The following is a 14024-nucleotide window of genomic DNA, read 5'->3' on the forward strand; positions in this document are numbered from 1 at the left end:
GCAAGGATATTTTTAGCTGATATCTCTCTTATGAAAATTACATTGCTCTCAGTCCCTGGTGAATTATTTGCAGATTTGGAGCTGGTAATGGACGTGTGCATTATGTCAGCTAAACAGGAAACTACTCAACTTCTGTTTTGGAAGTGCTGGTACAAGGCAGCTTTGCCAGCAAAGATCTCTTCTCCAGCTCTTTCAGGTTTGTGGAGGACAAGCAAGGTCTTAAATATCCTAAGTGGCTTTGCCTGGGGAAAATATTAGCTCTAGGTTTCAGAGGGTGTCTTTTCTTCTTCTTCACATGCCAGTCGGCATATGCTCATGTGTGATGTTTATGCAACATGAACTGTTTTTGTTATTTATATTTCATCATACTTCAGTGCAACATTTATTTTCTTTCCCCAGAGCCTCGGCTGAACTGTTCTTGCTTGATTGCCTCAAAGTCTCGATCTGATTCCTGAGCGGAATGTGCTTTCGCACAGCTCAGATAAAAGGCTTTTGCTTCCGAGTCGTGACGAGAATAGGGCTGGAGATCAGGCCTCTATCAAAGCAGTGATGATGACATGTTGACTCATCTAGGGCACATCAAGCCGAGTGCTGACGTGAACACACAGAACGGAACTAACAAAATGGGGGGGGGGGTGAGGAAAAAACCACAAGTCCATCTCTAGCCACTTCCTCCCAAAACCCTCTCATCTGGACTGAAAGTGTTACACGAGAGCCAGAGTGTGTTGCTTCACACATGATGTGACAGATAACTTTTAGAGTGTTTCCCCAGGATTGCCCATGGCAAACACATAAGATGTGAAGGGCAAAGGTCCAAACATGTGTAAGCAAGGGATAAGTGACCAATTGCAGCTCCCCAACACATAATGCCTGTGTGCTGAAGAATGGAGAACTCTTCACGTTTCCCCCTCTTACTGTGGCAAACACCCAAGGAATTCAATTGCTGCACTCCTTCATGGAATAGTCAAGAGGTTTTGGTTTGTACATGAAAAATCCAGGCTGAAATAGATGCCTTTGGAGAAGTCACAATCATCCATCTCAAGCTGCCAAGAGAAAAGCTTGCAGAAAGGTCCACATGTGGTATGCTGAGTAAGAGTAAGAGTGGGCTACAAATGAAGGGATAAAAGAAACTTGCACACTCCCTTTAAAATAACTAGAACAGGGCATAGTTGGGGCAGGATTACATGCTAAGGCAGCCCACGGAAGTTGTTCTTATAGCAACAAAGGAAGGAATTCTTTGAGTCCTCCTTCCAGGGTTCTGAACTGTCATGGCTCCAGCCTTAAGCTCAGTTGGAGGAGCTGGCCAAGTCTGAGCTTGCCATGCCTTCAGATGAAGGGATGGACTGGACTGATAGGCAGTTGAACTTGGATGCAGGATCTTTACAAGTTCCTTACTCTGAACCTCCCATGCTACTGCACCTGCCCAACAGTGCAGGGAGCACTACAGGTGAGATGCACGAGGCCAGGTAGTTGGCCCTGTTGGAGTCTCCATGCTTTGAAGAAGGGGAGGCAGAGTTTGAGGAGGAGGGACTGAAGACCGGTGGAGGCACATAAGGTCTCAGCTCTCCTCCAGTCTCCCCTGAAGCAAACAGTTCCCTTGCAGCTGTCAGCGATGCTGCAGCCACCAACCTGCCTTAATCTGTGTTGTGGAGTCCTTGTCAGAGCTAGGACAGGTTATGAAGCCTTGAGACTCTTGATAGCAGCCTTCTCGGTGCCTGCCTGTTCCTAAATAAATCTCATGGGCTTGTCTCTTAGTGCCGTAATGAATATGAATGAATATTGTTATAGAACTAAAGGGTCCCCCCCAAAACCCTAGGAATGAATAAATGCTAGGATTTTGATTAAGTGGAATATGGATTAAATCACAAACTGCAGAGCTGTGCCAGAAAGGGAATTCCTGGGCTGGCTTATGCAAACCAGCCTGGCCATGCTAGGGCCATTAAGAGAACAAGAGAGGCCCATTGAGGGTCGTTGCCAATGCAAGAGAACTTCCCCCCTGCCCTCAGGTGTGAAGAGAAACAGGGGTGTGGTGATGGGGTATGTTTGAGGGGACAGGAAAAGGGAGTTTTGGAGCAAGGGGCTTCTGGGAAGAAGTAGGAAGCTGAGCAGAGATCAATCTTGGCCAGGCAGTGGGAAGGTTGCCTCCAATGTTGTTGGCCGTGTAAGATCTGGATTCCCTCTATGCAGACTGCAGGTATGAATAGGTGAATAAACCATATTTCTTAAAGCATGAAAGTCTCCGCCGTGTCTTCTCCAAAGGACACAGACCCTCTGTGTGTGCCTCTGATCCCATGGGCTCTTGCTGCCACTTGGCAGAGAGGAAGCAGGCACTGGACTTTTGTAACAATATGAACATTTAAACATTCTATGTCTATGACCCTCTTACATAGTTGTCAACAATTCTCAGTCACAATGTACTGATGAAGGAAGATGAGTTGCAGGGACAAATATGGAATTTTTCCAACATGTAAAGGTTCAGTCATCTATATATTGTATTAAGTATATTATACAATATTTGCCTGTTGATCAGGCAGACCCCAGCAGTTTTTCCTCTAATATCTAATTCATTTGTGCAGTGAATGTTTAAACATGTCTGAGATGTAGGCAAATAAATTAATAGCAGTCTATCCAGAGTGAACTTGCACTCCACGAGCCATTGCTGGACGACTCTTCTTGTCACGCATTATGCAGGTATCTAGAGTTTACCGTAAACTGGCACTATATTCCACTGTAGTTCCAGAAGCAGCTTTTACATCGTGCAAAAGCTCAAATATAATGTAGAACGTAACAGTTAAGGAAAAGTCGCAACAAAGGAATAAATTGCCATTTGAATGCAGATAGAATGCATGATTACTGCATGGAGTTCGTTTCCACAGGATGAAGTGAAGGCCACTGGCACAGTTGGTTTCAAAAGGGGGTCAACAGCTAATCTTCTATATTAGCTAACGGAACCCTCCACGTTCAGAGGCAGTCTACCTCCGATTACTAGATGTGGGAGTCAAACAGGAATGTGCTATTGCTTTTATGCAAGCCTCTTGGGTGGGGGGCATCTGATCACTGCCGGAAACGGGATGCTGGGTCTGACTCAGCAGAGCTTTTATTATATTCTGGCAATTCAGAATAGCTGTCTTCTGAAGACTTATGATAATTGACTTGTATCAACCTGAGGGCCAGAAGCTTCTCTGAGGCCTCGGACACTGTTGATTTTGCTACGGTCTATTTTACAGTTTACTGAAAGCCGAAACGAGAAGGTGACCCTCCATCACATGCTGCAAAGGAGCTTAGGGTTGGCCTGGGGCGATCATATCAGCTGCACCTCAACTTAGTAATCTTATTGTCTCTCGGCAAAAATAGGTCACCATCAGAAAACCAATTCCCCACTGCTGCCTGCAGGGCCCTTGCTGTTGGTATGACACACACTCTCCCTGTCTGTATGAAAAGGAAGTAAAATAGGATCCGTTCTGAAGAAAAGATTCAGATTAACAGCATTCAAATAAATATTCCTGCTCGTGACACAGACAACAGAGACCAACATTTGATACATGATTAGAGTATCCTTTGTGTCATGTGGGGAAAGTGAACATTTTGTCAAGAAATAGCCAGCTCTGAAATTAAAAGGACACCATATTTTTTGTTCCGCTACAAATGACAAGACTTTTTCTTAGGGATCGGTAAGCCTATGCAGATAAAGCACGCATCTAGTAGATTTGGCAAACACGTAAAACACTACAGCTGAATATTTCCAGGATTTAGTCTGGTTTGAGGGCCAAGTATAACAGCTGAAAAAGAACATTATTACTGTGTAACGCAGGACACAGATGGCTGCAGCTCACGTAAGAAAATAAATGGCTGGCTTCTCTGTAAGGAAGGATAAAATTGCTGCAGAAAATAGACTTCTTCGTATGGTTCAGGTTAATGTAAATTTCCAAGTTCTCTTAAATGTACTGTTAATTATTTCACAGCTATCCATATGAGGAAGGTAGTAGCAGTTTCTGTGGTTACTTGTGTAGACTTTTGCATTTGGCTGTGGCTCTCAAAATAGCCTTATGATTTACAGCTTGAGTTGCCCATTTCATCACGGGAAAGGGCAATAGTTCACATGACTCACACAGGGCCTAAAATATGCAGTATGTAATAAGGTAAAGAAAGAGACTCAATGCATGTACAATGGGAGAGGAAGGAAAGCTTGGTGTGCGCATAACCGTCAAATGAATATGGATAGGAAAGCAGATGGGACTTACACACTTAATTTACTTCTGCTGTTAAGTAATTACAAACTTTCTCTTTCGCCTTGCTTATTGTCCCAAGTAGTGGAGCATCTGCCTTGAATGAAGGTGGTCCCAGGTTCAGTAGCCAGCATCTCCTGGTAGGGCTAGGAATGTCCTCTCTCTGAAACCCCAGAGAGCTGTCAGTCTGGGTGGATAATATTGAGCTAGCTGGACCAACGTCTGGCAACTTCCTGTTTTCCAAAAGCAGGATTATTTATGACCCTATGAAAGTGCCCATCTCTTTTTGCATTTTGCTACCTTGGGAGCAAAGATGACATTCAACGTGAGTAATATTCAGAGTTGATCCATCTAAAACTATTGAGTCAACTCTCCATACCAACATTGGTTTCAATGGATCTGACTAATGTTGGAAATGACCCAAAGGGTCTATTAATATAAGTAATAAAGAACTTAAAATCTAGAGCAAAAATAAAAAAGAGCCTGAAATCATGAGGGACAACCACACTTAAAACCTTTCACTAACTTCTGGTTTCTGTTACTTAACTTGACAGATCTGTGCATATATGGTATTGATTCAGAAATAGCAAGGCTGTTCACCATGAGCAGAAATTCACAAGTTTTTCTTAAGAACTAGCTGACAGAGCTGCCCAGCTTGTAGCAAAAGTAGTGAAATGCCCTACAGAATCGGAGGTGGGCTCACGGGAGTTGGGATAAGCTGGAATTCCAAAAAGAAAGATGCCCAGGTCTAACAATTTATTAAAGAAGGGTACAAACTTACAGCAAAGGTCCAGCAGCTCCCTCCTTGCCTCTGCTAACAGCATTCCATGGGGACAGACTCCACAACAAGAAGATGGCTTTTTCACACCCAAGTAAAGATACACACACTCTTTATAGGCCCAGGCAGGCTATGTCACATGGGAACACAGTTGGCTGGTATTAACCATTACCTCCCCCTCTAGTTATGCCTGGGGCCTGTGGATAAAATCAAAGCTTGTGAAACACACATGAGCTCAATGTTACAGCTGCTACCGATTAGGTAGGAGTCATCTTGACCATCAATATGTTGCAAGCAGAGCTTCCAGACCAGCTTGCATTTTTGGGTCAACACAAGTAGAAGAAAGAACAAAGCTTCTGAATAGTGACAAGGTCATGTTTGCCCATGTCAAAGTTTAAGAATACTTTCTCTCACATCGTGGGACTTATCCACACTTAACCTTTTTGCCCCACTCTTTCCGGGCACAGGTCTGCACTTTAAAACTCAGTGTCCAAGCGCTCTTTTTTTTTTACTCCAGAGCTTTCCTCGCAAAACCCCACAACAAATAGCAGCTCGGGTTTTTCATTTGTTCTGAACTCCTCAAATACCCATTTCACAGAAGGAAAAACCAGCAATGCTCAGAGCCCCACAAAATAGACAAACCGCCCACACCCTCACATCCCAATATAACACAGACCAAAAATCTGGCAAGGCTTCCCCAGAAACAGACAGCACCCCTAATCAATCAATCAGCCAAACCAGCAAATAAAGACCAGATCTTGTTTTTCTTCAAGGGAGGGAATTTGGTGGTGGGTACCAAAGATGGTGTCAGGGGACTGTGGTGCCAATGGATGCCACCTTGGGGACCCCAGAAATGAAATAAAGCAGATGGTTCTTGTGTTACTTATGGAAGTTGTCTATTTCCTCAAATAAAATAGGACATGAACCTGTGGCTCACAAAGCTGAGCTTTAGAAACATTTCTAATCTTCGACAGTCGGAGCATGACAATACTCACAGCAATGGATGACATAGAAGTGGGGAAAAAATCATAGCCAGTGTAGCATGTGATTTGCCAGGTCCTAACATTGGTTTTGTCATTAATCAATATTATAAACACAGAACAAGAATGGCGTGAACACAGTGGTGATAAAGAATGAATAGTGAGTTAACAATCGGGAAACCTTAGCCGAGATTCTGGGGTGTCAGATGCCGCCATGATACAGATGCCTTTTAATAGAAATAAGAAAACAAGTATACATTCATTAAAGAAAGATCCTGCTAAAGCAGGCATAGGAAAACTCGGCCCTCCAGATGTTTTGGGACTACAACTCGCATCATTCCTTGAGAACAGGACCAATGGTCAGGGATGATGGGAGCTGTAGTCCCAAAACATCTGTGTAAGCATAATGAGGCAACTAGCATGTATTCAGACTGAGCCTTACTGCTCTGAACCAGTTCTGAAGTACAGGCACCCTCCCTATTAACACGCATCCCACATGTGTGTGACCACATTTATGGGGGTCGGCGCAAAATAAAGACTAGATTTCCCTTCCCTTGCTCAGGCCTCCTGCCCAAGCGAGGGAAGGTGTCCTTTGATCAAACAGCAGTGTGGGGCGGGAGGTGCCTTTTCCCCACCTCCGCTGCCCGTCTGCACCCCCATCCTGGCATCAGCTCTGCTGGGTGCCATCCTTGGCCTTCTTCCTCTCACCAGTGCATGCACTGCCTCCCCTCCGGCAGGCAGGCAGACTTGGGACAGGCTGGGCAGTGGCCCTGAGTGATTTCCAAGATGATTCTTCCCCCACTTCCTCTCTGCCCCGTGTGACCTCCCTATTACAATGGGGTGCCCCCCACCTTACAATATCTCATTATGCATGTGGGGGCCTGGAACGTAACCCCCACATAAGTGGGGGAACGCACGCCTGTACAGATTTGGGCTTTCCTCTAATCTTGAAGCACAGTTTGGCAAGAGTATCTGGTCTTCAGAAGAATGTTAAGATCCTTTACTTAGGTGGGTTCTTAGAATTACCCAGACACAGTGTGAAGTTTCAATAGCAAGCAAACAACCCATAAAGTCAAAGTAAAAGGCTGCAAAAGTATGTCCAGCTACTCACCACAACATATTAAGAGTTTTCCAAGTCTCTGTGCGATTTTCTTCTCAGGGATTCATATGGAAAGCTCTCATCCTTTCTTCTGGGAAAGGAAGCACAGCCCTGTTCTTTCTTTGCCACAGATCACACATGACAGGTCACAAGTGAGTTCATTTTGCGTTCAGCTTCTGAGTTTCATTTCTAACTACACTAATATCTCAGAGAGGGAAACGCTAAACCAAATATCATATGAAAGCATGATGCCAGAACTCAATAAGCAAGACTCTTGAGTGACACTAAAGAAGAGGAACATAGGCCTTAGACCAAGTGAGAACTTTTCTCCGTTTTCCCCAGCATTGTCTGTGACCCTCCAGATATGGCTAGACTACAACCCACATAATCCCTGACTCTTGGCCATGCTTCCCACCTCAGTCTACATGGACTGGTAGCAACTCCTCAGGGCCTGACACAGTATCCTATCCCATCCCTGTTTAGAGATGGCAGAGCCCTGCTTTGAAAAGTCCTGTCTCCCTGAGATATGATCTCTGTGTACTTCTTACGAGCTCTCAGGAGGTGTCTGTCCCCTGCCTGAAAAAGAATGCTAGACTGCATGGATCTCGATGCGACCCAGCAAGGCAATTTTCACGTTCTTGTGCCATAATAGTTACCTATAGTAGACCAAATATAAATAATTTTGAATATTGGACAAAATGGGTTTGCACTTATGCATGGGATAAAGAACAGTTGGCCAATGGGGTTGGCCAATGTTGTGCTTACTTAATGGTCCTTTAAATCTGAAAATGTTTGCTTGAAACAGCAGCTAATTAGAGAAAATAAAATCCACGAACGGTACCTTGCATTACAGCACAGGATGGCAGCGCAGTATTTCACATTGTGCCTGTCAAAATGCTTCTTCCATAAAGTTACAGTTTAAGGCTCACATGGTTGGCACACTGTCTCACACTGGAAGCAAATTGTTTAAAAAATGAGTTGTTAAGTAATATGCCCACAACTAAAAGACAATCAGTACCATAGAATGCTACATGAATACCTTCATGCAGCAAAGTATATACGCAGTATATAGGATTCCATCCATGTTGCCTGGTAAAGAACTTGGAATCCCGCTGGTCAGGTGTTTGGTGGACCAAGGAATGAGTTCAGACTCCACCCCTGATCCTGGTGTTCAGTGGCATTCCAGTTTTGTTTAAACAGGTTATGGTATGCTGCCCCAGATTCTGCATTGGGTTAGATATGTTTCCTCATTCAGCTAGGGAAGATTACTGAGACAAGGGAGCATATGAAACACATAAACTATGCTTATAAGCAGAAAAACACAAAAGAGTGAAACTAACTTTTTATATAAATATTTGTATTAAAAAAAAGAGAGAGTCAAAAGCGCAAAAATGAATGTGGGTCACATCTGATGTTACAAAACATTTTTTAATTTATTTAATATCATGTTCTCCTACTCTGCAATTATATTGTATATTTTCTTTAAAAAAAATAATGCAAACAGATTATTGCATAACATGGTTTCCAAATTAGCCCAGAAGTATTTGCTAACTTTATATTCAGACACAATACGGAAGTTGTATCATCAATACTGAATGTTAATCTTCAGGAGCGGTCTGTAACAGAAGATCATCTGTGGAAAGCAGCACCCATTGAATTATGTAGTTTCTCGTTTTGTTGGACAGAACAACACTGGCAATAGAAACACAAGCTGGAGAACCTCAATGATTTTGTTCCTGAAACATGACTATTTCGCCTGGATCTCGGTGTGTGTGTGTGTGGACTATTTTGCATAATTCTAGAGACCTTCTATGACTTAGCTATTACAGAGTATTATAAATATCGCTGAGATACAGAGATGTGGCATTTAATATAATATCTACGCTTATATAGTTGCACTGATGTTGTGGGATGATAGTAACATATACATGGAAAAAGGAAATGATGAAAAAGAAATTATATTATGCACACGTTGCAAAATACTGTATTTTAGATCTGAGACAATTCAAGCATATACAGCATATACATTATAAAGCTCAGGGTATTTTTTTTCCCTTTTTGCATCATCTAAAAGAAGCAATCATATAAAGGCTGAATACTGTTCAAAACTCAACACCCACCTAGTGCATTCTGCTTTGTTTACCTTCGAAAGATACACACAACAGCAGCAGCAACAACAACGACAACAACAACAACAACACACACACAATGGATACATTATCTGCTGTAATTTACAATATATATTTTAACTTTATAAAAATACAGAAAGGAAAAAAAGGAAATTCCTTGCACTCAGATACTGAGCATTAACCCTTTGAGTACTAATTCCCACCTGCAAACACTGCAGAACACATTCATCTTGACACACATTTTTATATAACATTCCAACAATTATAATAATCATCTGTTATGTACACTGTAAGGAAATATATTTTTACATATCATAAATGGGAGGGGTTCATAACATGCTGATAAGAACACATAATGAGTTGAACTCTGCAAAGATCTTGACAAAATAATCCCCTATAAAGTAATGCACATCTCCAGGGAACTGCCTAAATTAATGTAATGGATACTTGGAACGTGTGTGATATGTCTATAAATTTTCTTTTGGCGGCCATATAACATTGTGCTTGTCGCATTTGTTTTTTATTTGTGGAAATATGATGCTCTTTCTCTCTTTTTTTGCTGAAGACTCCTTCTGCCCTGCCCTCTGTGGCTGTATAGTGCCATTCACTTTAGGTCATCAATTTATAACTAGACTCTATTGAAATTTTTTAAATTAAAAAGAAACAACTGGGTAATTATAATTCTATTTTTCGTTGTCAGTTGGAGCCTTGTGTCCAGATGTTCACGGATATCTATTTTGTTTTTGGTTTTTTTTTTTTTTTTAAAAAAACCCAATCCTTTGCCTAAAGCTTCCTGAATAGAGAATGCTATTGACCCTAAAATATCCTGCAGCTGAGCAGAATAACTCAATGAAAAGTCATGCAATTGAAGGTCAAATTTGCATGGAAGTATACAGACAACCCCGAATTTGCTTTGGCAGAGGACGGAAGGGCATGGGAAGGAAAGGATTTCACCCCAAATGTGGAAGTGCTAAATAAATATCTTTAAAATTATATTTCTTTATAGTGCAATCCTATGCACGCTTACTTGGAAGTAAGGCCCACTGCATTCAGTGAGGCTCACTCCCTAGAAAGGGGCTTTTTAAAAAGGAAGGAAGGAAGGAAGGAAAGAAAAGAAAAGGAAAGAAATGCAGTCTTAAAAATTTATAGATTCCCCTTTATTTGAGTACTCTGGACTACATTGTTATTAGTATTGCATGTACAAGTCTTTCCTTGAACACAGCTCCAAGTCAGATGAAGGGAAGGATCCAGGAAAAACTCAGTACTTTGATGTCCCATTGGTTTCAGTGGGGTAGATTTAATAAGCACATTGAGTGTTTTCCCCTTTTCTATTAAAAGCAATGGTCCTCCAAAATGCTGAACTTGGGCTGGATGGTGCCCTAAGTAATTCGTTAAGTGCATGACTGTAGTCCTCAAAGAGTTAATGACAAACTGTACTTGGTGGTGCTGTTTATAAAAAAGACAATTGTAGAACAGCTTGCAGGTTGGTTCCAGAAGGCATAATTACAAAGAAGTGAAACTCATGGAGACAGCTGCTATTACACTGCACAGTGCCACATACAATGAATAGTGCATGCTCTGTAGAGACATTAGAGTGGACCCTTATCAAAGCTATCATATAACCTTATACAAAGGATTGTGCCACTTAAAACTAGTGCAGTGGTGGGTTTCTCTCCCCTCCCGTTTTTCATAGATTCAAAATGCTCTAGAGTAATACCAACATGAATAGCCACGGCCTTTTACAATAAGGTTTTTGGTTCCCCTGCCCCTGCATTTCACACATGATAACACTAGAAAACAGCAAATGGTATTATTATCCCGACCTGTGTGTCATGCAAAAAATAAAAATAAAAAAGAGGAACAAAAAGAAGTAACAACCAACACAGCACCATAGATGTCAACAAGGGACATTACCTAGAATTCCTCTCCAGCAGAAGAGAGACGTAACAGCGACTGTACACTACATGATTTTACAGGCCGTATGCTACAGGTGGTCTTCATAGGTCTAAGGAGCTGTGTTAAACCTGGTTAGAAATTCCTCCTCCTCTTTCACTATCGTAACTTCCAAAATCATTCCCCCCCCCATAAGAATGACGAAGGAAAGGCTGATATGCATTTCAAAGTGGCTGATGCTAATGCAGAATTGTTAAAAATATATAATAAAATAAAAGGAAAGGACAACATTACTGTGAGTGGTAACAAAGGATATTGCATTGTATTCTACTCCTAGGTTTATTTTCCAACACCCCCCAGCCCCCACAACTATGTCCCATAATTCTTTTAAAAATAATTCCAAAACCACCGCTACTTTTTAAAAGCCTCTTCTTATTAAGAAAACAATAGGTTGAGAAACCTGTACAATTTACTGATGCGCTACGCACACATGTAGAATCTTACTCAGGTTAGAAGGAAAACAAAGGTTAACGGTGCAATCCTATGCATGTCTACTCAGAAGTGAGCCTCATTGAGTCCAACGGCGCTCGTTTCCCAGGTGTGTATAGGATTGCAGCCTAAGATGGTCTGAGCTGCAAAAGGAGAAGAGCTGGGCTGCCCAACTACACAGTAGTTTCATTCTTCCAGGGCCCCGTTTTGATATTTCCTGTACTGTCTGAACTGTAGATCATGGCTTCGTGCAGGTTCCCCTTTAGAATCCCATTGTGGCTGGTTGTGCTAAATGGTAAAGACTGGGTCCGCGGGTGCATCTCGAAATGAGCTGCATGGTGCGCTGTCTCGCTCTCTGGCACCGTAGCACAACTGTAAATCACAGTACTTGCATCACTGCTTTCCGGCTGACTGATGGTGGGATATGGGTCGCTTTTCGCACAACACGCCCGCCTGTGGCCTGTCTGGCCCTCATGCGCGCTGTGCGGACTGTCTGTGTGTGAGCTGTGGATGCTGCCGTCGACGCTGGAAGGAATGTGGTAAGCGTACTCTCTTTCCCCCGCAGACCGATGCCGGCTGAAGTAGCGTGGTTTAGTTCTGCTTTTCAAGCATCTGTGGATGTGCATGTTGGGCCTGAAAGTTCCCTCGCTGTGGACATGAATGTGAGCATCGTCTTCCAGCAGCTGATCACAGTGCATTTTTGCGCAGCACGGCGTGACGGGTGAAAGGCAGTTGACGTGGTTTTGAACAGCTTGTAGATTTGTAAGTTTGCAGTGGCTAGCAGCTGGGTGATTAAAAACAGCAGATTTAGCAGGGCAAGGCGATTCTTGGAGACACGGGACGTGGACCTGGCTTTCCCCGTTGACGTTAACCTTTGGCCGGACATTAACTTGCACTGAATATGTGTTTCTCCGAGATGGGCAACAGGACCACCAGCAATGCCAGACATCATCTCGCTTTGCACAGTGATGGATAAGGATGAAGAGCCCCAAGGTAACGCAAAATGCTCCATAGAGGCAGCTGAATATCATATCCAAGAAATGTCCTTGGGAAACAGCCAGTGCACCAAAGGTCCAAGTGGCGGTAAACAGGAACAAAGTGAAAGCCGCAGCTCGGAGCTGAGCCTTAAATGAGTGCTCGTTTTCCAACAAGGAAGAAGACATCATTGAGCATGTCGCCTGGGAGACAGATCCAGAATCGGTGATGTGGCTGTGGCCAACCTCGGGACTTGCCAGCCTCTGCTGATCTTCCGTCCTTTCTTTCAACTCGTATTTGCGCTCTGGGTGACGCCTCAGTTGCACGTACGTGCAGAGGAAGTAAACGCAAGTCACCAGGACAATGAAGGCAACTGGTCCATAAAACGCACCGAGACTTGGCTCCCATGCCATCCAACAACTGAAAAAGGGGGGGGGTGAGGGGAAGAATAGATTTAAAGAAAAAGAAATCAAATTAGTAGTTTTGAACACATTAGTAGTATTGAACGTGTTCTTCTAATTGTTCCATTATTGCAAGCATTTATGCTTGATTCCCTTCCCCACATCTGTTCTGGGGGTTCTCCTGACCGGCCCCCTAACAAAGCAGATTGGGTGGGTGGAGGAAGCTCCACTGAGACCAAGGAAGTGTACATGGTTTCCCCCTTCCTCATTCAATCCCCACAATAACCCTGTGAGGTAGGTTAGGCTGAGAAGCAGAGATTCGCCATGAAGTTCAAGGCTGAGTGAAGGATTTGAACCCTGGCAGTGAGGGAACTGCCAGAAGGCCCTCGGAGCTGGACCTCAGTGTCCATGCTGAACGATGAGGGTGGAGACGCTCCTTCAGGTACACAAGGCCTCTCCTCTAGCATTACCGAGGATGCTGGTGTAACCCTCTCTGATCATGCGGCACAGCTAGTTGGGCTGACCAAATATCTTTGGCTGGACTTGGAAAGAACACACCTTTGAATCTATGCTATGCTCTTAGGCACACAAAACTATCCAGGTATTTTCAAATGCTTATCAACAGTTTTATCCAATAAAAACAACACAGGAATCCGCGTGTGCATCCCTTAAAAAAGAAAAAAAAGAAAAGAAATCAAGATCTATGCAATTTATGCCAAGGAATATTGGAGCAATCCCCAGTGGTAGGATGCTGCTATTTTCAAGAGGAGACACTTCAAAAATCAGTTCCATAAAGAGCACACTAATGTCGGGGCATCTACGTTTTCTGTAGTAACGTTATTAAAAATGAATAAGGCACGCAACCCGCTGTGCTGTTGCTTAATCTGTAGTGCACACACACACTCTCTCTCCTCAGCAATTTTATCACCCCTCCTCCTTCATGGTTTTCTGCTCACATTGTGATATCTGGTATTGATTGCCTGTGATTAAAGTGATTAAACTAAAGTAGTACAGCCTCTGCAACAGTGCCAAAGGGAAAGTCTCTCGCAAATTT

General features: G+C 43.0%; 1 protein-coding gene across 2 annotated transcripts in view; it reads right to left on the minus strand.

Moving 5' to 3' along the window:
- Positions 1-8811: 8811 nt before the first annotated feature.
- The window catches only part of ADGRA1 (adhesion G protein-coupled receptor A1), a 314546-nt gene continuing 309333 nt past the window's right edge, over positions 8812-14024 (minus strand). For both annotated transcript variants that reach the window (XM_081863153.1, XM_081863154.1), the window contains one exon: positions 8812-12989. In XM_081863153.1, coding sequence (XP_081719279.1) covers positions 11768-12989 — 1222 coding nt within the window. In that variant the 3' untranslated portion in view covers positions 8812-11767. The remainder of the gene's footprint in view (positions 12990-14024) is intronic.

Source organism: Podarcis erhardii (genome assembly GCF_964252035.2).
Source record: "Podarcis erhardii genome assembly, chromosome: 5".
NCBI classification, from domain to species: Eukaryota; Metazoa; Chordata; class Lepidosauria; order Squamata; family Lacertidae; genus Podarcis; species Podarcis erhardii.